Consider the following 21,647-nt stretch of genomic DNA (forward strand, 5'->3'; position numbering starts at 1 on the left):
ATGTCATACTTGGATAAAAAGTGGAAAATAGTTCAAGTCAAGTATATTTAAAAATAATTTCCGGACTATAAGCTGCTACTATTTCTCCACCCTGTGATCCATGCAGCTTTTAAGAAGGTGCTGCTTTTCTGTGGATTTTTTTCTAACTGCCAGAGGAGGGACGTAAAAGTTGGAAATGAAAGAATAAGGAGCTAAGTTTCATTAAGCACAAGAACATGCTAGCAGCAGGCACGACAGAGAACAAATGTCCCAAATTCACACATATTTTGCCTTTATTTGCCATTTATTAAACTTTAATGCTAAATTAAAGCTGCCGATCGCATTAAAGTTTAATGCGGCAAATAAACCAATGAAGAGACTGGGCTCAACTCCTGCAGAGCTGAAATAAAGAGCTGACGAAGCCCCAAGTTTCAGCCGAAGCCCTTACTGCTGCGAGCCGACAAGCTATCTGTCACTACCCGATCCGTTCCGGAAGCACGATCCGTTCTGCAAACGCGCCATCAGCTTATTTGCGCATGCACATCCAGATATACTGCTGGGTCTTCCTCGAATTTGTTTTGTTAAAATACCTAAAAGACGTTTTCCCTTCCCAAAAATAATAAACGTACTAAAATATGTGTTGAAGGTTAATATTGTATTTGTTGAGAAAATAAATGCCTTAAAATCCTTTCTTTTATCAGTCGTCTGTGCCCAATCTGCACCGGAAATGGGATCCCACGCTACTTTTTATCCAAGCCTTATTTTTTTAAATCCTTCTGTTGATGCAAGATTGAAAAAACAATGACTGATTTTCATTTTCATAAAAATTCTTTTTATTGTTAAATTTGTCAGATTATTTCTGTGGCCTTGTGGGTTTTTATGTCATTATTCAAAGGATACCAACATTATGTCCACATCTGCATGTGCTCACATGTCAGTCTGTTAATCTTCTTACCTAAGTTTTCTGATGATTAAAAGACGCGTACCTTTCTCCATGATCAACCCCAGATTTCTTAGGCTAGTTTGATAACTGGATCCTTGGGATCTGATGGTGATTCATTAGGGGCAATGCTTATTGTTTGATTTTGTATAAGACACAACATAATTTCTAATTTAAAGCAGGTGCATAGGCTTTACAATTTTTAAAAGTCAGAAGGTTGAAAGGAGCACTGTAACTGAATATTAAGAACAAAGTTAAAGCAGGTGTCATGAAGACATGACACTTCAAACCATTTCTGTCTCACTCTCTCCTTTGTTATGCATGCTTTGGTAATCCAAGTCTTTTCTGTGCATGTCTGTGTTTTGGTTTACCCACTCTAGTGTTGTATGGCGAGAACTCTGCTGCTCTGCCCAAAGAAAAGGAGAGAATTCGCCTCCTGGATTTGTCCGGGAACGAGTTGGGCTCTCTGTCCTGTCTCCAGGACGATGCTTTTGTCCAACAGCAGCTGTGGCACGTCATTCGTTTGGACCTGAGCAACAACGGTCTGCCGGAGTTCCCATCTGCCATCTGCCAGGTAACGCGTTCAGTCCAAGCGTCATTAGGTCATATAATAGAGGAGGATGGTAATTATTTCTTTTGTTTTGGGACAGAGTTTAAGCAGCCTGACCCGACTGGACCTGCAGGGTAACCAGCTTCAGTTGTTGCCAGACGGCCTGCTGGCGCTGCCCTCACTGAGAATGCTCAATGTCTCCCGTAACCTCATCGGTCCTGTGCTGAGCTTCCATCCTGCTGTCACCTGCCCCTCACTGAGGCAGCTCAATCTGTCGTTCAATAAAATCACCACATTCCCCTACGAGCTGGGCCAGACTATGGAAAAGCTGGAGGAGCTGTTCATGGAGGGGTAGGATGCCTTCTTTTTGGAAGCCTTTCATTTTTTAGATTTAGTCTAAATCTTTTGAATGAAAGAGTCACAATTAAGTCATTTCATATGTAAAAGTTTTGATCAAGTTTTAGTTAAATGGTAAATGGCATGTACTTATATAACGCCTTTATTCAAGTTAGGAGACTTGACCAAAGCGCCTTACACTACATTCATTCCCCCATTCACACACACACATTCACACACTGATGAGTTGATGAAAACTTTTAGATCTCTATCAGTTAATAAAGCACACCTATAAATGTTTGCAAATAATTATTGAACAATTAAACATATGTATCATATCTTTAAAACAAAAAACAACTGTGAAAAAGTTTGTTATTCATCTGGCGTTTCACCGAACCATTAGTAGTATTTATATCTTAACCCAAAAAATGAAACACAAGTCGTGTGGTCAGCAGTGGTGCGTCCGCTCGCAGACGGTAGAAGGCGGGGCCAAATGAGCACAAAATGTTTTGCAGCATCATTGACCCTTAAGTTTTTGATTGACAGCTTATATCACATCAAACGACATTTTCATTCTAAACAGCCTCATTGTTTTATACAGAACACAAAATACCTAAGATGTATTTTAAATCTATTCCAAGATATTTTCCATAATAAAGTGCAAAAATGGGCAGATTTAGTATTTTACTGATTTTAGAATCTGATGATTCTTATTTACTTATGTAGGGGGATTGTGTCCTAGTGGTTAGGGCATTGTGCTTGGTATTACGAGGTTCTGAGTTTCCACCCCCACTCCCACGGACTGACACTCTGGCTTCCTAAGCAAAGGCCCTTAACTCCACACCGCTCCTCGGACGCCGCACAATGGCAGCCCACTGCTCCCCAATGGGATGGATTAATTGCAGAGAGTTAATTTCTTTGCTCTGTACTTTTGACAGTGTAATGAAAACAAAAAAGCTGGAGAAAAAAAAGACTCCGAATTTAGGATGCGCAACTATTTGCCATATTTCATCACATATTTCCACCTCTGCTTGCTTTATGTAGAACTACTGTCTGTTAAACCAAATTTGTATTATTTTGTTTTTCAGTAACAGTTTAACTGACCTGTGCTCTGCTGTAAATCTCCCGGAGTTGAAGCTGCTGGATGTGAGCAAGAATAACGTTGAGAATATTTCTCCTGAGTTCCTGACCGGCTGCCCCAAACTGGAAACCTTGAATGCTTCAATGAACAAAATCTGTACGTTTTCATCTTCTCATCCTGATTTGTACTGATTTTTGAAAGCCTTGTAGCATAGAAGTCAACTCTATAATAATTGCCTCATAAGAAGCTTTAGTAAAATACAAGTTTTCCATTTCTCTGCTGCATTGATTGGTTTGTTTTTTGCTGAAATTAATATGTGACCCTTTGTCATAAAATAAGCTGATGCTGAGTAATAATGACAAAGTATTATGGGAGAATTGAAACCGCTTTCCACAAGAGAGTATGGCGGAGAGCTGGGAACTAAAAGATGCTTAGTTTCAACTTTAGCTACAACTATTCATGGATCTCTTTAAGGCAGACATTTCTTGGATAATTCAGATCCTCTCAAAATTTTCAATATCCACTCTGAAAGAAAGGTAGTCTTTTAACCAAATGTTTGGATATTTGTAGAATGATGCTCTCTAAAAATATTAGGGTAGACATACCAGACTTATCCGTGTATCCACTTTGATTCAATTCAATAAAACTTTATTAATCCCAAAGGTATATTAAATATTGAAGTAACTCATACAATAGTAGCCATTCAAAATTTCCCCACTTTCCTTTTTAAACATCAATCTTTGTACTAAAATATTCTTTTTGTCATGATTTGTGGACATTAAGAGCTAAAGAAAAAAGTTATCTCCTGGTCAGACCCTGTAATTCATTGAAAGGGTGGAGTCAGAGTAAAAACAATATGCATGTCCAGGAGTTGGAGTTGAAGTTGGAGGGGATTTTGCTGGGAGTTGCAGGGAAGTTGGCTGCCATTGGGCTGCCATTTGAATGGGAAGGGCCATTTTGAATGGCCGCTACTTGTAGGTCAGATTTAACCAGGTGTTGTTGATCTTCTGTATTAGGGATGGAACGGTTTATGAAAACCGTCCGAACCGTTCGGTTCGACTGTCTCGGTTTGGTTCTCGTGTGTTGCGTTCAGTTCATTTGCTGCTCCTTTTTCTCATAGGCGAAGCGTTTACACTCCAGAGCAGAAGGTGGCGGTACTGCAACCAAAGCCAACCACCAGTAGTAAACAAGAAGAAGAAGAAGCGCTTTATGGGTCTGCTGTATGGGACCGCTTTGCATTTAGAGTGACCTACGATGATGGCGGAAAGAAAGTTGTGGATAAAAGTGCAACAGTGTGCAAGCATTGTGCAACACATTTTGTTTATGCTAACAGCAACACGACCAACATGTCAGGCTAACAATCAACATATACCGAACCGAAAACCGTGACCACGAAACCATGAATCGAACCGAACTGTGGATTTTGTGAACCGTTCCACCCCTATTCTGTATCGTTCTGTCTTGCACCGGATCTGGAGAAGCCTGTTGCTGAAGACACTTGTTTTAAAATCTTCTGATCTTCTGAAGGATGCTCAATGTTTTTCATACTGTAATGTTATGGACTTTAGGAAGAATTCCTCTTTGTGAAATAATCTCCAAGGTTTCTAGAAGAGTTCCTCCTTTGAGTTTCCCAGTCTTCTTTAAATCTCCGTCTGGTTGTGTGGTCAGAAAGCCTGGCAGAGGGCAGCTGGAGTCCGAGATATGATACTGTAGCCATGTTTCAGTAAAACACACAATACTGCATTGCCGATGCTCCGGCTGGGTCCTTGCTAGGGCTTGGAGTTCTTCTAACTTGTTTACTAAAGATGTAATATTGCTGATTATGATTGATGGAAGAGATGGCTTAAATTTCTTCTTCCTCTCTCTTCTCCTTGCTCCTGCTCTGCATCCCCGGTGCCTCATTTTCAACCTAGCTGGTTCTTGTGGAAATAGTTGGAAGTATTATTTCAGCTTTAGAGATGTTAAAGAGCTGCTCCTGGGTGTAAAAGCATCAACTTGTGAAAATCCCTCCGGTTTCACAGCATTTAACAACAGAGGCGAAAAACATAAGAAAAAGGTAACTCTGATCCAAAAATGGAGGAATTAAAGTTCTCTTGGAAATGAATATCAAAGGCAAGCTAGCAGAGCAACTCCACTGTACACCTGCCTTAAGCAGCGCCATTCTAGACTTGTTTTATTCTAGACTCTTTTAGATCAATTAATCATTTCATTTTGTTCAGGGATTAAGAAACTATTTTTGATCAAATATGAATTGAACTGAACTAAGAGCTAACATAAAGCCTGCACCCTGTAGTAGCTGAAAGTCAGTCTGAAGCTCTTCAACAGCCTGTCTCAGAGAAGAGCCTCTGATATCTGTACAAAGTTGCCCTTTAGCTGTAAATATACTTGTCCAGTACATTTTTTTAACATAAAATTTTATTAAAAGTGGCCTTTAAGTGAACCTTGTGGGACTCCTGTTATTCTATAACACACTGAATGTGTTTGAGTCTATATATTTTTCTGTTGGTCCAATGTGAATCCCACATTATCCGTCTCGGCCCCGCTTCGCTCCAGACCACCTGCGCCAAGCAAAAGCCTGAGCTACAGGTGCTGGTCATAAAATTAGAATATCATGAAAAAGTAGATTGATTTCAGTAATTCCATTTAAAAAGTGAAACTTGTATATTATATTCATACATTACATACAAACTCATATATTTCAGATGTTTATTTTGTTTAATTTTGATGATTACAAATGACAACAAATGAAAATCTCAAATTCATCATATCAGAAAATTAGAATATTACTGAAGACCAATAAAAACAAAGGATTTATAGAAATGTTGGCCAACTGAAAAGTATGAACATGAAAAGTATGAGCATGTACAGCACTCAGTATTTAGTTGGGCCTCCTTTGGCCTGTATTACTGCAGCAATGCGGCGTGGCATGGAGTCGATCAGTCTGTGGCACTGCTCAGGTGTTATGATAGCCCAGGTTTCTCTAATAGTGGCTTTTAGCTCTTCTGAATTGTTGGGTCTGGTGTATTGCATCTTCTTCTTCACAATACCCCATAGATTTTCTATGGGGTTAAGGTCAGGAGAGTTTGCTGGCCAATTAAGAACAGGGATACCATGGTCCTTCAACCAGGTACTGGTAGCTTTGGCACTGTGTGCAGGTGCCAAGTCCTGTTGGAAAATGAAATCTGCATCTCCAAAAAGTTGGTCAGCTGCAGGAAGCATGAAGTGCTCTAAAACTTCCTGGTATGTGGCTGCGTTGACCCTGGACCTCAGAAAACACAATGGACCAACACCAGCAGATGACATGGCACCCCAAACCATCACTGACTGTGGAAACTTTACACTGGACTTCAAGCAACGTGGATGAAGTGCCTCTCTTCTTTTCCTCCAGACTCTGGGACCTTGATTTCCAAAGGAAATGCAAAATTTACTTTCATCAGAGAACATGACTTTGGACCACTCACCAGCAGTCCAGTCCTGTTTCTCTTTAGCCCAGGCAAGACGCTTCTGACGCTGTCTGTGGTTCAAGAGTGGCTTGACACAAGGAATGCGACAGCAGAAACCCATGTCTTTCATACGTCTGTGTGTGGTGGTTCTTGAAGCACTCACTCCAGCTGCAGTCCACTCTTTGTGAATCTCCCCCACATTTTTGAATGGGTTTTGTTTCACAATCCTCTCCAGGGTGCGGTTATCTCTCTTGCTTGTACACTTTTTTCGACCACATCTTTTCCTTCCCTTCGCCTCTCTATTAATGTGCTTGGACACTGAGCTCTGTGAACAGCCAGCCTCTTTAGCGATGACCTTTTGTGTCTTGCCCTCCTTGTGCAAGGTGTCGATGGTCGTCTTTTGGACAACTGTCAAGTCAGCAGTCTTCCCCATGATTGTGTAGCCTATAGAACTAGACTGAAAGACCATTTAAAGGCTTTTGCAGGTGGTTTGAGTTAATTAGCTGATTAGAGTGTGGCACCAGGGGCCATCAATTTTGAACCTTTTCACAATATTCTAATTTTCTGATATGATGAATTTGAGATTTTCATTTGTTGTCATTTGTAATCATCAAAATTAAACAAAATAAACATCTGAAATATATGAGTTTGTATGTAATGTATGAATATAATATACAAGTTTCACTTTTTAAATGGAATTACTGAAATCAATCTACTTTTTCATGATATTCTAATTTTATGACCAGCACCTGTATATTATTATTAAATTTATAGGAGTAAAACATGCAGAAATTAACGCTTCATTTAATATTACATATTTAAAAAATACCCATCAGCAGCCAGTTTCTGCCCAAATATTTAGTTTAGGATTTTTTGGATCATACAAAATAGTTTTTTTATGAATTATGTTTGTTCTCTACTTCCAAACTCATCTCTTCATCTATGCCTGCAATAAGAAGTTTCTTTTGACTGGATTTGATTAAACTTTTAAGCCTCTCGGTATAAAATAAATATTTGGATAGAGTTGAGAAATCTGCCTTTTGGTATGTTAAAGTACCATTAAATTGCATCCAATCATTTAATTACACTGTCTTAGTTTTGGGGAATATATAAGAATTATGCTCTAATTTGCAGTTACCAATCCATCTTTACCATAATTTAATTTGAAAAACCGGATCTTCTCGCCATTCTTTTTCCTGTTTGGTGCGATTGCAATTTCGGATCTTGACCTTACATATTTTTACTGTGAAGGACGCAGAAGACGTAAGTGGACAGTGACGTGTGGTGGATGAGGAACAGTTCTCATTGATTAACATGACAGACAAGTAATCCACACGAAGTATGTGAGCGGGGTGAAGTGGAGCGCTGACAAAGTATGTGGAATCTCGGGGTTAGACCATCGTTTCTCAATCTTGGTCCTCAAGTACCACCTTTATTCATGTATGTCTCTGTTACAGCACACCAGCTTCAAATGACTGCCTGAGCTACAGAATCCTGTCAATCATTCCCTCATATAAGTCAGGTGTTTGATGCTAAGGAGAAACCTAAAACTTACAGGAAGGCGGTATTTGAGAACGAAGGTTGAGAACCACTGATTTAGACCAATCAGGCCATCAGAGAACTCCTCACATGTTCCCAGCATGGAGTAAACCAGGGATGTAAAAGCAGGAGATGTTAAGAAGCTTCTTTAAGTCGGGGCTCTAAACTCTGTAGATCGACTGACGTTTCAGAAGTACAGTACTTCATTTGGGGTGTAACGATAACTGCTGTAAATGTGTGTTAAAAAAGCTGAGAAACTGTATGAGTTTATAACCTTTAGTTAAGTAGTTACCTTACATTAAGGTTTATAGTATTTGATGGAATAAAGTGAGACAACGTTACCTTTGCTTGTCCAGGTTCCCTTTCACTGCTGCCTTCCAAGTTGATGACATTGAAGCTGGCAAACAACAACTTCAATCACATTCCTGAGGCCATACTCCATCTACCAAAGTACGTTCCACAGATACTCTCTTGCTGAGAGAATCCCACAGTTTTTGAAGTGTTTTTTTCTCTCTCCTCAGCTTACGTTCAGTGGACATGAGGACCAACAGCATTGCTGTTCTGCCCGGCCCGGGATGCTGGGCGTCCCGTAATATCAGAGAGCTGATGTTCAGTCAGAACTGCATCAAAGGCCTGGATCTGAGTGGACCAATCTACAGATGGGCAAGACTGGAGAAACTTCATCTGAGTGACAACAAGCTGAGTGAGGTGAAGGAAATAAGGAATATTAATGACAGATTCCTGATCAGGATGACCTGGGCTGGTCCCGTACGGCTTACCAGTAAAACATTTAGGGATCGTGTGCAGTTCCAGGTAGACCAGCTGTCTGCTGGACAGCACAGTTACCAATCTCAGATCTTAGTGAGAAAGATGTTTAAATCTCACACAGGCTTATTTATTGCGTTTCAACTCTGACAAACTCTGCTCTGGCAGCTTGTCCAGAAATTTATCTGCAAAATGTAAGAAATACTTTTGTCTAATTTTCAGGATTTTATTTCTTTCTGCGCACAAGAATTTATGTAAAATTTTCTTAAATGTCTTCCAAATGAATCCCTACATTTTTAAACCATATCCCCCAGAATAGGCTGGGGCATATGGTTAAAAAAAATCTTATCACAACATTTTGTGAAACTATCTTTATAACATTAAAATTGATTGATTAATTCTTTGAAGTCTTTCCTGGGTAGCTTTATAACTGCAGGTCACAACAATCAGCCCCACAATTACAAACACCGCCCTAGAAAAATATACACATTTCAATTAGGCTTCTTCAAAACAACAGTTACACAAAGAAGAGTGGCTTATATCACTGAACATAGTAGCCGTTTTCTGTCATATTCTTCTAGTTTTCCAATGACCAAGCAAGGAAAAAAAAAGAAATATTAATTTGTTTTTATTTTTTTGTTTTTTTATGGTTGCAAATTCTAACTTATTGTTTAAACGATGAATCAAAATTGTTATTATGACTAGAAATAAATCACAATAACAATAAGTAATGCAATAAATGCCCACCCTTAATCCAGAATAAATATTTAATCGCTGTGTGTTTATTTTGGGATGAAGACCCCAGATATAAAAGACACAAATACTTGCTTTGAATATTTCTCCTATAGTTTCTGTTTCTTAGTATTCAAATAAGGTGTAAACTTATTCTTGTATTGTATACATCTTTTGAATTAAGGCCCATATTGTTATGGCATTATAAGGCAGTTTTGGAGGTACCTTATTATGTTTTTTTAGATTAAACACATATGAAGTGATTAAAATAGTACCTAGAGGTCATGGTTGAAATTAAATATCTAAATCTAAAACAAAACGGGTGTTTATTTTTATTCACATATATATATATATATATATATATATATATATATATATATATATATATATATATATATATATATATATATATATGAATTTTACCCGGGAGAATGATATAGACCATTGTGTTTTTTTGGGGTTCAGATCCCGCCACAGATCGGCATGATGGAAGGACTGACGTCTCTGGATGTGAGTCGTAACTCTAACCTCAGGTCCTTCCCGAATGAGATGGGGAAGCTGGGCAGACTGTGGGACCTGCCACTGGACGGCCTTCGACTGGAGCTGGACCTGAAAGTTCTTGGCAACAAGACCAAAGATGTAGTCAGGTTAGACTGGGTTCAAAGCAGATTTCTGTAGCTGTTGATTAAGAATCATTTCTATTTCACAGCCGATTACACTGATGATAATGTGTTACATCACCTCCCAGGTTCCTGCAGCAGCGGCTAAAGAAGGCAGTGCCGTACCACCGCATGAAACTCATTGTAGTTGGGAACACCGGCTGTGGGAAGAGCACCCTTGTCAGGCAGCTGATGAAGCTGAAACGCTGTCAGCAGAACTCAAAGCAGAGTGCTGTCGACGTTTTTGACTGGACCATCAAGGAACGGGACAAGAAGAAAATGTTGCTGAATGTCTGGGACTTCTCAGGTGGGCTTTATCTCACAACTTTACCTGTGAACTGCGTTTTAACACTTTTTCAACATTTAGTCTCTGTAGGAACACAACTCATAAAAGATCAACTGAATTGAACTTGAAGATCAGCTGTTTTGGAAGCATTTTAAAAATAGTTGTTAATTTGCTTCCTTGAGCTGAAACCGTATTTAATGCAAGTTATAAAGGTTTAAATTTGATTTCTGGTATGAATGAAGCAACACTGGACGCGGCTGGAATCTCTGTGGTTTTTGTGTTTATTATGTGATAATCCCCTGCCTTCTTTAAAATGTCAGGGCTTAGAGGAGGAGTTGTTAACGGGAGTTTAGAATGATGTAAAAATAAATGTAACCTCACTTAGGTTTTATTTGTTTATTTATATGATGGGGTATGTGAACGTTTGGCACTAAAACATTTATAGCTAGACTAATATGCAATTTCCTTCCCTAGAACGGCCTTAAAAACAAAACACAACTTTACCAAAGCTTACAAATTCACATCACATTAAGACTAATCGTAAATAACTTTCATTGGTCTGACTGTAGTTGCCTTATAGCAGCAGGTTATAGAGTAACTTAGGAAAAGAGAGATAATGGGCGGGCAGAAATACATTAGTGGTGTGGAACGATAAATGTTCTGTTATGCTTTGAAAAATGAACAAATTTGCTCTTGCTGTCTAGAATAATTTCTTTAACTTGGTAATATGTTCATTTTGACTATTTCAGTCTCTGACCTGCAGTCTAGAGTCTATAGGAGCCCTCTTCCCTATTGATGTTTTTGATGATCTGTTTTTAGACTTTATAATCATTTTGTATACAGAGTGCAAAATGAGATATCATTAATACAGCTTTTAGACAGTTAATGAGCTGCAGCTTGGCCGTGAAAAGGAACATAAAGTACAGGAGTGATCAAATGTAAACAGTGTGGGAGAAAACATGTTAATAATAATTGAACATTATTGATCTCATATTGGAGAAATTAACCTCTGCATTTATCCCATCCCCTTTGGGAGCAGTGGGCTGCCTTCGTGGGGCACCCAGGGAGCAATTGGGGGTTAAGAGTCCTGCTTAGAGGTAGCCAGAGTGGCAGTCTGTGGGAGTGGGTTCGAACCCACAACCTCAGGATTCCAAGCTGCATGCGCTAACCACTGGGCCACCACTCCCCTCCTACTCGGTACTAAAGGGCATTGATGTGGAAGTTCAAAGCAGTGCAACAACAAATATATATGGAGCAAAAATGCAGTAGAAAAACATTTTTGAGTTCTTTTGGTATGATTGTATCAGTGTGATGCAGATCATCGATATGTGGCCGGATTTAGAGTTTTTTTTCCAACAGTTTAATTTGTGATAGTGCTTTCAACGGAAAAATATTTGCTTGGAATAAAACAGCAGCATGGCATCCACCACAAAAGTGAACAGAAACAACACAGTAAAATATTGCAATTTTTTATTTTTCTTTGCAATAGTTGAAGAGTGTGAAAGCCTATTTCCACCACTTAAAAGTAAAAAAAGGCCATAATTATGAGATGCAAAATTATCATTTGAACCATCAAAATTATAATAATGACCTATAAAGCATCATATAACAAATACTTTAAATCTCATACTTATGACATAGTATGTGCTTTTGTTTTTCTTTTAAATGGCTGAAATGGGCTTCCATAGTAATTAAACTAGGGGTCTATTTCTGATTTATTTTTAGCCCCATTGGGAGCCCTCACATTCACTCAAGTCAACAATAGCAGGGCTTTATCTGCAAAGTTGTGGATTGGCTTATCTAAAAAATCTGTGGTATATCCCAAAAAAGAGGATTTTTCCACCACACAGTGGGATTTGAAGAAATTTGACAAATCAGAATGAAAACATATTTCAAAGTAAAGATTTGGCAAAACACAAAACGAATCAAAAGACGGTGCACACTTAAGCATTTGCGTTTTTCTATTTTAATTTCAGTTGATTTTTGCAGATTCTATCTCATATTACAATGTTACTTCGAAAATTCATGTTTGGATTTGACAAAATCTGACATTTTAAGAGCAAAATGAGTTCAACACAATGTAATCCTGTTTGCTCCACAGGTGGAGCGGAGCTGACTGGCTCTCATCCTCTCTTTTTGACATCCAGAGCTCTCTACTTGGTTGTTTACAACCTCAGTAAAGGAGCCAGTCAGGTGGATGCTATCAAACCATGGCTCTTCAACATTAAAGTGAGCCTCACACAAAGGCTTTACATATTTAAGACAAACTACTTCTTTTTTTTTTGTGCAAACTTTATTTTGTTTCTCACTTTCTTACTCTTTTATTTTCAGGCAGTGGCTCCACTTTCTCCAGTCATCCTCATTGGAACTCACACTGATGTGAGTGAGGAGCTGCAGCTTCAGTCCTGCCTAAGTAAAATCAGAGCGGAGCTGCTTAACCATCAGAGCTTCCCGGCCATCAGAGATTATCACATGGTCTCACTTTGTGAGGATTCTGACTCCATTGTCAGACTTCGCAAAGCAATCATCAGAGAGGTCACCAGCTTCAAGGTAATGGGAAGCATGCAGGAAATCAGGCATTGGAACAGCCATCCCGATTGAACCTGTTGACACCCTTTTTACCAGATCCAGGGCCAGCAGATTATGGGTCAGTTGGTGCCGGACAGTTATGTAGAGCTGGAACGCAGAATCCTCCAGGAAAGGACCAAAGTCCCACCAGAGTTTCCTGTCCTCAAGCACGATAAGCTTCTGCAGCTTATCCAGGAAAGTCAGCTGCAGCTGGAGGAAGCTGAGCTGCCTCACGCCGTTCATTTCCTTAGTGAAGTTGGTCAGTTAAGAGCTGGGCTTTATTTCTAATGCTGGCACCAGTTTCAAACATGTTCTAATGGCAATGCCTAAAGTCTGGTATAAACCTGTGTTCTAGTTTATATAACATTAGTTTTCCTGCACAGTAATTTATTCTGATTTCAGCAAGTTTAAGCCATTATTTTAATAGCTTTTAATGGTTTCTCATTTCAGGCATTTTATTGCATTTTGACGACCCTGCGCTTCAACTTCGAGAACTTTATTTTCTTGACCCTCAATGGTTGTGTAACATTCTATCTCAGGTAAGCATGTGAATTTTTTTTTTTTATGAAATCATCTGTTCATAACAATTGAGAGGGAGTATGATGAAAATGGACCAAGATTATTGTTGAATATTCTAATAATGATTGATATTTTGCTTTGCCCATATTTTCCTCACCCTTTTCTTTTTAGCTTCATAACAACACCCCTGAAACTTTGTATGCACTTCCTTTCAAGGACAATTAAATTACTAAGCTTCTTTTTCAAAGACTGGTGCTAAGAATATAACTTATGTCAGAATTTTAAAAGAGAAGATTTAAAGTCATCCAGTTTTTTATGTCTTCGAGACATGCCTCGAGTCTATCTAGCCTTTCAGTTTAATCAGGATTTAGGGACAAATATAGCTGAGTATCATCAGCATAACAGAAGGTTAATCACATGCTGTCTGATAATTCTACCAATTGAAACCATATATACATATACACTACTAAAAATATCTAAACATAAATAGAATTTTTTTTAAATAAGTGTATTCAACCTTAATTTGAGTTGGTACATAAGACGATCTCCCAATGGAATGAGTATTTTTTTACGCTCAAAATAAGGTATTTGGATATTATAGACTTGACATAAGATGATGCAGTTGTTTTTTTTCCGTATTTCAAATTTAAATCATCTTATTCCATTGAAAAGGGTCTCACTCAGCTGCTTAATTAAAAAAATGCACTTATTTTAAGAAAAGTTGACTTAGATTAACATTTTTTTGCAGTGTAGGGAAGAGAATTGGCCCTAGCACTGATCCCTGTGGTACTCCACAAGTAATCCTGATTCTTGAGCAATGGTGATTTCTCAATGAATACTAGGGAGACTAAACTTCCCCTTTAAATTTCATAAAATTATTGGTAAAATATGCATTGTCAAACTTCATAAATGTAGTCATTAATCTGCATCATATATGCCCTCAAATATCCTCATGTTTGAGGGCATAGATTATTAACAGGAATTAATCAGCCGTTTGGATTTAATAACACCACTGAGCTTCTCCTGTTTCAGAGAGCAGCAGCTGCCACTGAGCTTAAGGAGGATCGATCATTAACATGAACAAATTGAAGTCGTTAGACAATAATATCTAAACCAGCCTTGCTTCTCCTTGACCGGAAATCAAATAATATTTTAGGCCTGAACTGCAGGGAAGCTCCATGCAACAGGCCAAACATGTCCTCTGGATACTGAGGTTGAATACTGGGGATTTAAGATAGATGTTTTCTGCATTGCAATATTGGTCGTATTTATAACTCGCTGTGGACTGCATTTTGTTATCTTGATTACAGTTGATGTTCTACAGAGCTCAGACATGGGGTCTTTTTTTTTTCATACATGAATTACTCCCCCCGCTGTAAAGAAGATGCATTATAACTAGTTTTCTTCAGGGCTTAAGCGATTCAAAAGTGATAAAAAAAAAAAAAACATTAACTTGGCTTTCTTTACTTAATGTGCAAAACTCTTTTTGACATTTCCTTAGGAGTACATCGTCTTACATTGGAAATCTTTCATACTAGACCTTTTTTTTTTTTTTCAAACATCCCATATTTATGGATTTAATGTTATATAAATGTTGTTGGTAAGGTATGGTGACCTAAACCTAAGTGCTAGATACATGTGGTACATGTCCTCTATGCAGAAACTGACATTAAAGAGCTGTGGCCTCTTGGAGCAACCAAAAGGAGTGGTTCAACGTTCTGTTGTGGAAAGATTTCTGTTGGAGACCAAATGTTTCCCAAAGAGCCACATTGTCCAGTTCTTTAAACTTTTGGAGAAGTTTCAGATTGCCCTTCCGTTTGGTGAGGACCAGCTGTTGGTACCCAGCAGGTAGGGGTAGATTTCTATGTTTGGAAATGCGTATGTCTTGAGCCTCCTGATGTCTCCTGCTCTCTGACATGTCCTATTTTGAACAGTTTGTCCAAACACAGACCAGTTATAGAGCTACCACACTGTGAGAACTCTGAGGTCATTATACGTCTGTATGAGATGCCGTACTTCCCCATGGATTTTTGGTCCCGGCAGATAAGTCGCCTTTTAGAGGTTTCTTCGTATTTGCTCTGTGGAAGAGGTAAAATCAATAATGGCTGCTCGTAGCATTTCTGCTCCTTGTTACTTTGCTGCATATATGCTTTATATTTCAATGCATAGGAAGACACGTAGGAAAAAAATGCTACCCCACCTTTTAAAGAAACATTTTACTCTGTTGCATACATGAACAAGCAGTTCGCCATATGTGGTGTGCAAGGTTGCCACTGACTTTTTGAAGACTTGTAGATCGCTGCAATGACCCACTTTTTTTGTTATGGTATACTGATGCTTTACTCACCTCAGGATGCTGAATGCTTGAAACTAAAAGATAAAGTCCTTACAATGCAGGAGCATCACAACGCAATTCCTACATTCAAAATGTATTTTTTAATGAAGGAAAAAGATTAAACAATACAATGAGTCCAATAAGAAGTTACATACTTTGCCATGAATTCTAAGCCTTAGATTCCAGGGTATTATGCAGTGTTTGGAATATGAGCTCATCAGAAGCAGGCTGGTAAACCTAACCATAACATCAACTTAAGTAACCTATGTTCAGCTCACCAGATTCATTTAGGAAAACTAACTAAAATGGTAAAATCATTTAACCACTTAATTTAACAGTGGAAATTATGGTTTTAGATGGCAGATGATGATGCATCATATTGATCACACACTTGCAAATTGAATCAAATATATATTGTTTCATGGCAGATTTTGTGATAACTTCAAATGTATCGCCATTACAAACAAACCTTACATCATATTGTGGTAAAGGTGCATCTTGGGATTGCCGTTTTCAGATGTATATAGTTAGCATAGTAACAAAAAAAGCTAATCCCATTCATAAAAAGTTAGCCACCTTATTAGCAGCCTTTTACCACCTTATTGTCTTTGCAGACATGCACCTACCACTGAACAAAAGTGACAAACATGCCTCAGAGATGTGGCAGGGTGAAACATCGTTCAGTTTCTCACATTCACATCAAGTTAATAAATGTTTTTTAAGGCACTAGCAAGATAAGAAGCAGTGTGACAATTTATGGAGTCTGGATTTTGCCAAAAGTGCACATACATGGTGTCATTGTTACAACAAAAGTGAACCAGCGTGTATTATGCTCCATGCGCACATCAGTACCACCTGTTATCATTCTCCACAATCTTATAAAATGTTAAAGGAGTGCATTTACTACATGCGCACAATTCGGTGACCGCAAACGATGCTTAGCTTCGTAAAGCAGACACCCCACCCACTTAAAAAAAAAAAAAACCTCTGCAAATAAACTGAAATGTTTCCTTAGTGGATGTTTTTCCGGTTAAAATAATAATTTGAGCTAGTTTTGTTTCAAGATCATCCAGAGTTCAACAATCCCCCCATCAAGGCCCGAAATGTAACCAAAGCGTTCTATGCTCTGCTGCCCTCATGGTCACTAAATTGTGTATTTTACACTACTTCGTGTGCACATGTCGTGTAAAATATACACTGGTTTAGGATTATATAAGATTGTGGTGAATAAAAGTACCAATACATCCATGGAGCATAATATACACTTGTGGGTCACTTTTGTCATAATGATACCAAAGGATGGTTGATAAATATTTATACAGGCATTTTTATCTAAAATACTTGCACATAAACTACAAGCAAAATCACTGTTTTCTTAAAGAATTAACTTAAAACCAACATCCATCGCTTTCATCAACCAAAAATTTTATTAATACAATCTTGTACACAAAGGAAAAAGTGCTTCACATTTGCCATAAGCTGATTGGAAATGTAAAAAAAAAAAAACTTAAACTAAAACTGAACAATAAAGCTGATGTTAGCTTAGTTCAAACAAATTTCCAAGTGTAACAATCATCTTTGAGCATATTACTTCTGCTGACAGAACATATTCATGAATGTACGACAAACTTATTAGAAGATAATCTCACTTTTATTTTAACTCTGTAGTGATTAGATTGAAGATATTTTATTAATGTTAAATCAATTCCCCCCTTTAAGTGACAGAAGTTTACATGATCACAGAGAAACAGGTCCTAAGAATCAGAGAAAGAGCATTGGACTCATTGAATTAAATCTGCACATATAAAACTTTTAAAAATGCGCTTAGAGATTGTTTTTATTTATTTTTTTAAATAAAAGTGCTCGTAAGTGTATTATGATGTGACCTTTTGGCATTTGAAGAAAGAAGGAAGTGGCCACTAAATGTGCAACATATTTCTTTCCTCTCCAGAAAAGGTGCTTCGACCCAACAGGATTTACTGGAGGCAAGGTATTTACCTTAACTGGTCGTCTGAAGCTTACTGTCTCATGGAAGCCGCCTCAGAAGAGCAGAATCCATCCAGCTTTGTCAGGATAACCGTGCCTTCATCTCGAAAAGGTACTGTAGTCTTTGAAAGGGTTTAAAGAATATCTAAAAAGTAAAATATATAAAGTCCTAAAAATAAAAAAGCATAAGTAAGAGGTTTTTTATGTATTCTTTAAATTTTAAAAGATTGTCCTCTTATGTGATTGTATTCTGTAGGTTTAAACACATCAGTGGCCACATGTAATTATATTACTTATCTAATTATATTATGTTATCTGTTGTCTATTTTGGCCCAGGCCGGGTTTTACTGGGCCAAGTGGTGGACCATGTCGACTCTGTACTAGAGGAGTGGTTTCCAGGTCTGCTCAACACCGACATGCATGGCAATGGAGAAACATTGCTGAAGAAATGGGCTCTCTATAGTTTTGAAGATGGCCAGGAGTGGAGCAAGATTCTGCTAGAAGACCTCTGTAATCATTTTGATAAAGGTAGATGTTTTTAATTCCCCACAAGAAATTCAACATGTATGCTGATGACATGATGCTTTTTTTGGTCTTAATTGAATTTGTTGTGAAACAGAGTTAAAGGTATTGTGGAGGATTTTAGCGAATTTTTTAAAAGACCCGCCCTCTCCAAAAAATGTACAAGCACAACCCTGTACCCACTCCCGAGAGGGAACGCCACAAGAGCACCCACAAGCCCATTTCTCCTCATGCACCCTCTGTTTAAAAGTTTGATGTTCTCATAGCTCATACAAGCTTACGCTTATGTCCACCCTAACCCCCAAATCCCTATATCACTATATATAGAGCAGTGGACTTTATAGCGAACTCAGTTAACTGACTTTTACAGATAATCACTGCTTTTTGCTCCCCGTTGGTCAACTCCTCCTCCATGGCGCGGTGCCTGCGCCATCTTTGTTATTAGTCACCTCTGACTGGTAGCGCCAGCCTATGGCGACAGCGGGCCGCTGTGACAGCAAATCCCATAATGCTTTGCGAGGAAAGCTCTCAGCACAAAGCATTCTGGGACATATCTGCCTCTTCTGAGGCCTTTCTCTTCTTCTCGTACACTTCATAGACACGTTTTCTCTTACGACCCTCGGCCATTTTCAAAGAACCGTAGTGAGAAAGGTAAGCTTCAATGACTGGTTGAAACTGTAGCTCACCACACATAGACACCTTAAAGTGTGCATGCGCAGAAAAATATAGCTAATGGGACGAGAACGTTGGACGGCCTTACGTGAACACATCCCCAGAATGACTGACAATTAGGAACACCACTTATTTAGATGATCCACCAGGAAATAAAAGATCCTCCTCTATACCTTTAATTGATTTTCTAAAAGTGATTTTAAAACTCACAGTTTAGTTAATCCCAGTGGCGGTCGGCCAATAGGGGGCGCTGGGGCACCGCCCTCCCTGATAAGAAGAGAGAAACGTAAAATATATTTTTAGCAATTAACTCATAAATGTCAGTTTTACTCTCTAGAGTGTGTACCTATAAGCAAAACAAATTATATAAACTACATTTCCCTATCTACTGTCATTCATTTGTGGATTTCCACAGACAGACTCCTACAGTCTCTGTCTTGGGGCTGTGATCAGACTGCGCCACATTTGCAGAGAATCTGTCAATCATGTACTATTGCTAGGGGAATTTAATGGCCAATCAGCGTCTCAGAACTTTATGGTCTTGGCGCTCTGAAAATACTGCACTTTAACAGGCTTCTGAACCCAAGCGCAGGTGCAGACAATTAGAGGGAAGATGGCGAATGTAACGAACGAGGTGCAGCTTCCACCAAATTCGGTGAGATCCTTATTTATCTACCCGTTTGCCAGAAGAACATCCCTGTTGTAGGATATGAAAATTTCATGTCATGGTTATTGTGACTGTGACGAATCCACCTCGTCGCTTAAAACATCATCTAACTTTGCGCGCCACACACACATTCCTGCTATACTGTGCTTGTGAGGACCAATCCGCTCGTGCTGAGCCCAGTAGTTCCATTAACTTAAAACACACAAGCTGTTCCTGGTCACCTGGGGGGGGGTGTATGTGTTTATGCTATGGGGACTTGTCATCTTCAGTCTGCCTGCGTCTTTGCTGGGTTCAAACCCAGTTTGGTGTAATTGAATAAGTCAATGAATCTGTGTAAAATAATTAAGTTGTAAAAATTATTTGTCTTTGTACATCAATTGTTTGTGGAGGTAATATATGGACAAAACTGATTAATGAGAAGAAATCAGAAATAAGAGAGCCTGAGGTGAGGGGCTTAAACTATTTTATGAGGGCTGTGGGAAGAAAAGAGGCCATTTTTGTTTTCTGTTTCTTTGTTACATTGCTGGTAACTGGAGGGAGGCTGAGGCCCAGAGTATCTTGTACATGTTTAGTTTCTTTTGCACCCTGTTTTGAGTTTTTGAGCACAATAAATCACCAACACAGGTAAGCCGACTGAGCCTGGATTCTTGGAGGCCAAAGAACCCCGTCACAGTGACCCAAATCATCACTGTTACTGTTATTATATAGAAAATTAAATCATTACTGTTAAATTGTATGTATTGTCCAATTGTTTATTTGAATTCTTATTCCGGATTAGTTGGAGACATACACTAGGCTATATCAGCCCCACCAAAAATATTTTTCACCAGCCGCCACTGGTTAATCCTTTAATTTTGCCTTAGCTTTATTCAAACTTAAATAACCTTAAATCAATTTTGTCGATGGTAGATTTTTTACTGGTGAACCCAGAGGATCCTCGCTGCTTGATTCCGATCTCTCAGATTGCCCCGGACCTGGTACTGGATGATCAACTTGCAGGAACATTACTGGACAGTGAGGAATTGGAAGTGGACCTCTCCTTGGAGAACAGACTAGGTACAGCTCTTTTAAAAAAAAATATTTTTATAAAATGTCTTAAAATGTATTGCCCTGCACTTATTTTAAATGTGTCAATTGTGTTTTTGAAGGGGATGGCGGTTTTGGAACAGTTTATCGCGGAGTTTATAAAAATGAAGAGGTGGCTTTGAAGATTTTCAACAAACATGCTTCTGAGCTTTACGTCCACAGACTACTCAGACAGGTACTGCTAGAAGACTTGACTGCGGAAGGTGGTGTTACCCCACATTCACATCATCCGTGGGGTTTTCTCTCCGTCGCAAGTAGGGTTGTCAAAAGTATAGATACTCAAAAAAGTATCGATACTGAAACGTTGTATCCGGATACAATACTCGTTTTTTAAAGTATCGATACAGTGCCACCACCAGTGGCACCTAAGCAGTCATTCATCTAAAGTGCAGAATAGATGACAATGCACTTTCAGAACACTGTATGATTGAATAAATCTGTGCACTTTTCAGTTTCAGACTGTTGCAGCTGCTGAGAATTATTTTTGTTTCTTAACCAGTTTGGCTAGTGTCATTGTTATGTGTGCAAAGCATAGCCAGGGAAGGAACACTTAATTTTATAAGTTTTTTATCAAGCTTGCTTAATATTGTGCACAGCATACAACCTTTATTGTATTTATTTATTGTATTTTATTTATTAATGAAAATATTTCTGTAGAATTTTGGAGTCTTTGTTTTTATTCTTGTGGTATCGAAAATGGTATCGAGTATCGAATATTTTCCTTAGTATCGGTATCGAGTTGAAAAGTTTAGTATCGTGACAACCCTACTCGCAATTATAAGCCTCTGTAGTGGATGGGGTAATTCCCACTCACTCTGTGGAGATGGAGAATGATGGGACAGCCCTTCTATTTCATCTGTCTAAAATATGGATCAAATCTTCTTCTTTTTAGCTGATGATGAAGAAAAATGTATTTATTCTAAAACCCAGATGAACCACACAGGAAATTGGGGATTTCAAAATAAAAGAGAGGCTGTTTGGA

The 21,647-nt window shown here is 38.5% G+C and overlaps 1 protein-coding gene across 3 annotated transcripts in view; it reads left to right on the forward strand.

Annotated features, from left to right (window-relative positions):
• Nucleotides 1–21,647, forward strand: part of lrrk2 (leucine-rich repeat kinase 2) — a 78,030-nt gene that overhangs the window by 35,627 nt on the left and 20,756 nt on the right. For all 3 annotated transcript variants that reach the window (XR_005282824.1, XM_038309031.1, XM_038309032.1), the window contains 17 exons: nt 1,300–1,493; nt 1,570–1,820; nt 2,894–3,042; nt 8,225–8,318; nt 8,390–8,576; nt 9,831–10,012; nt 10,114–10,331; nt 12,412–12,539; nt 12,642–12,860; nt 12,936–13,137; nt 13,329–13,417; nt 15,058–15,245; nt 15,332–15,486; nt 17,684–17,830; nt 18,055–18,246; nt 20,489–20,635; nt 20,728–20,840. Coding sequence is in view for 2 of the 3 variants with exons in the window: in XM_038309031.1 (XP_038164959.1) it covers nt 1,300–1,493; nt 1,570–1,820; nt 2,894–3,042; nt 8,225–8,318; nt 8,390–8,576; nt 9,831–10,012; nt 10,114–10,331; nt 12,412–12,539; nt 12,642–12,860; nt 12,936–13,137; nt 13,329–13,417; nt 15,058–15,245; nt 15,332–15,486; nt 17,684–17,830; nt 18,055–18,246; nt 20,489–20,635; nt 20,728–20,840 (2,855 nt within the window). In the remaining variant the exon portion in view is untranslated. The remainder of the gene's footprint in view (nt 1–1,299; nt 1,494–1,569; nt 1,821–2,893; nt 3,043–8,224; nt 8,319–8,389; nt 8,577–9,830; nt 10,013–10,113; nt 10,332–12,411; nt 12,540–12,641; nt 12,861–12,935; nt 13,138–13,328; nt 13,418–15,057; nt 15,246–15,331; nt 15,487–17,683; nt 17,831–18,054; nt 18,247–20,488; nt 20,636–20,727; nt 20,841–21,647) is intronic.

This window comes from Cyprinodon tularosa, unplaced genomic scaffold (assembly GCF_016077235.1).
Source record: "Cyprinodon tularosa strain WSP-4 unplaced genomic scaffold, ASM1607723v1 ctg654, whole genome shotgun sequence".
In the NCBI taxonomy this organism is placed as follows: domain Eukaryota; kingdom Metazoa; phylum Chordata; class Actinopteri; order Cyprinodontiformes; family Cyprinodontidae; genus Cyprinodon; species Cyprinodon tularosa.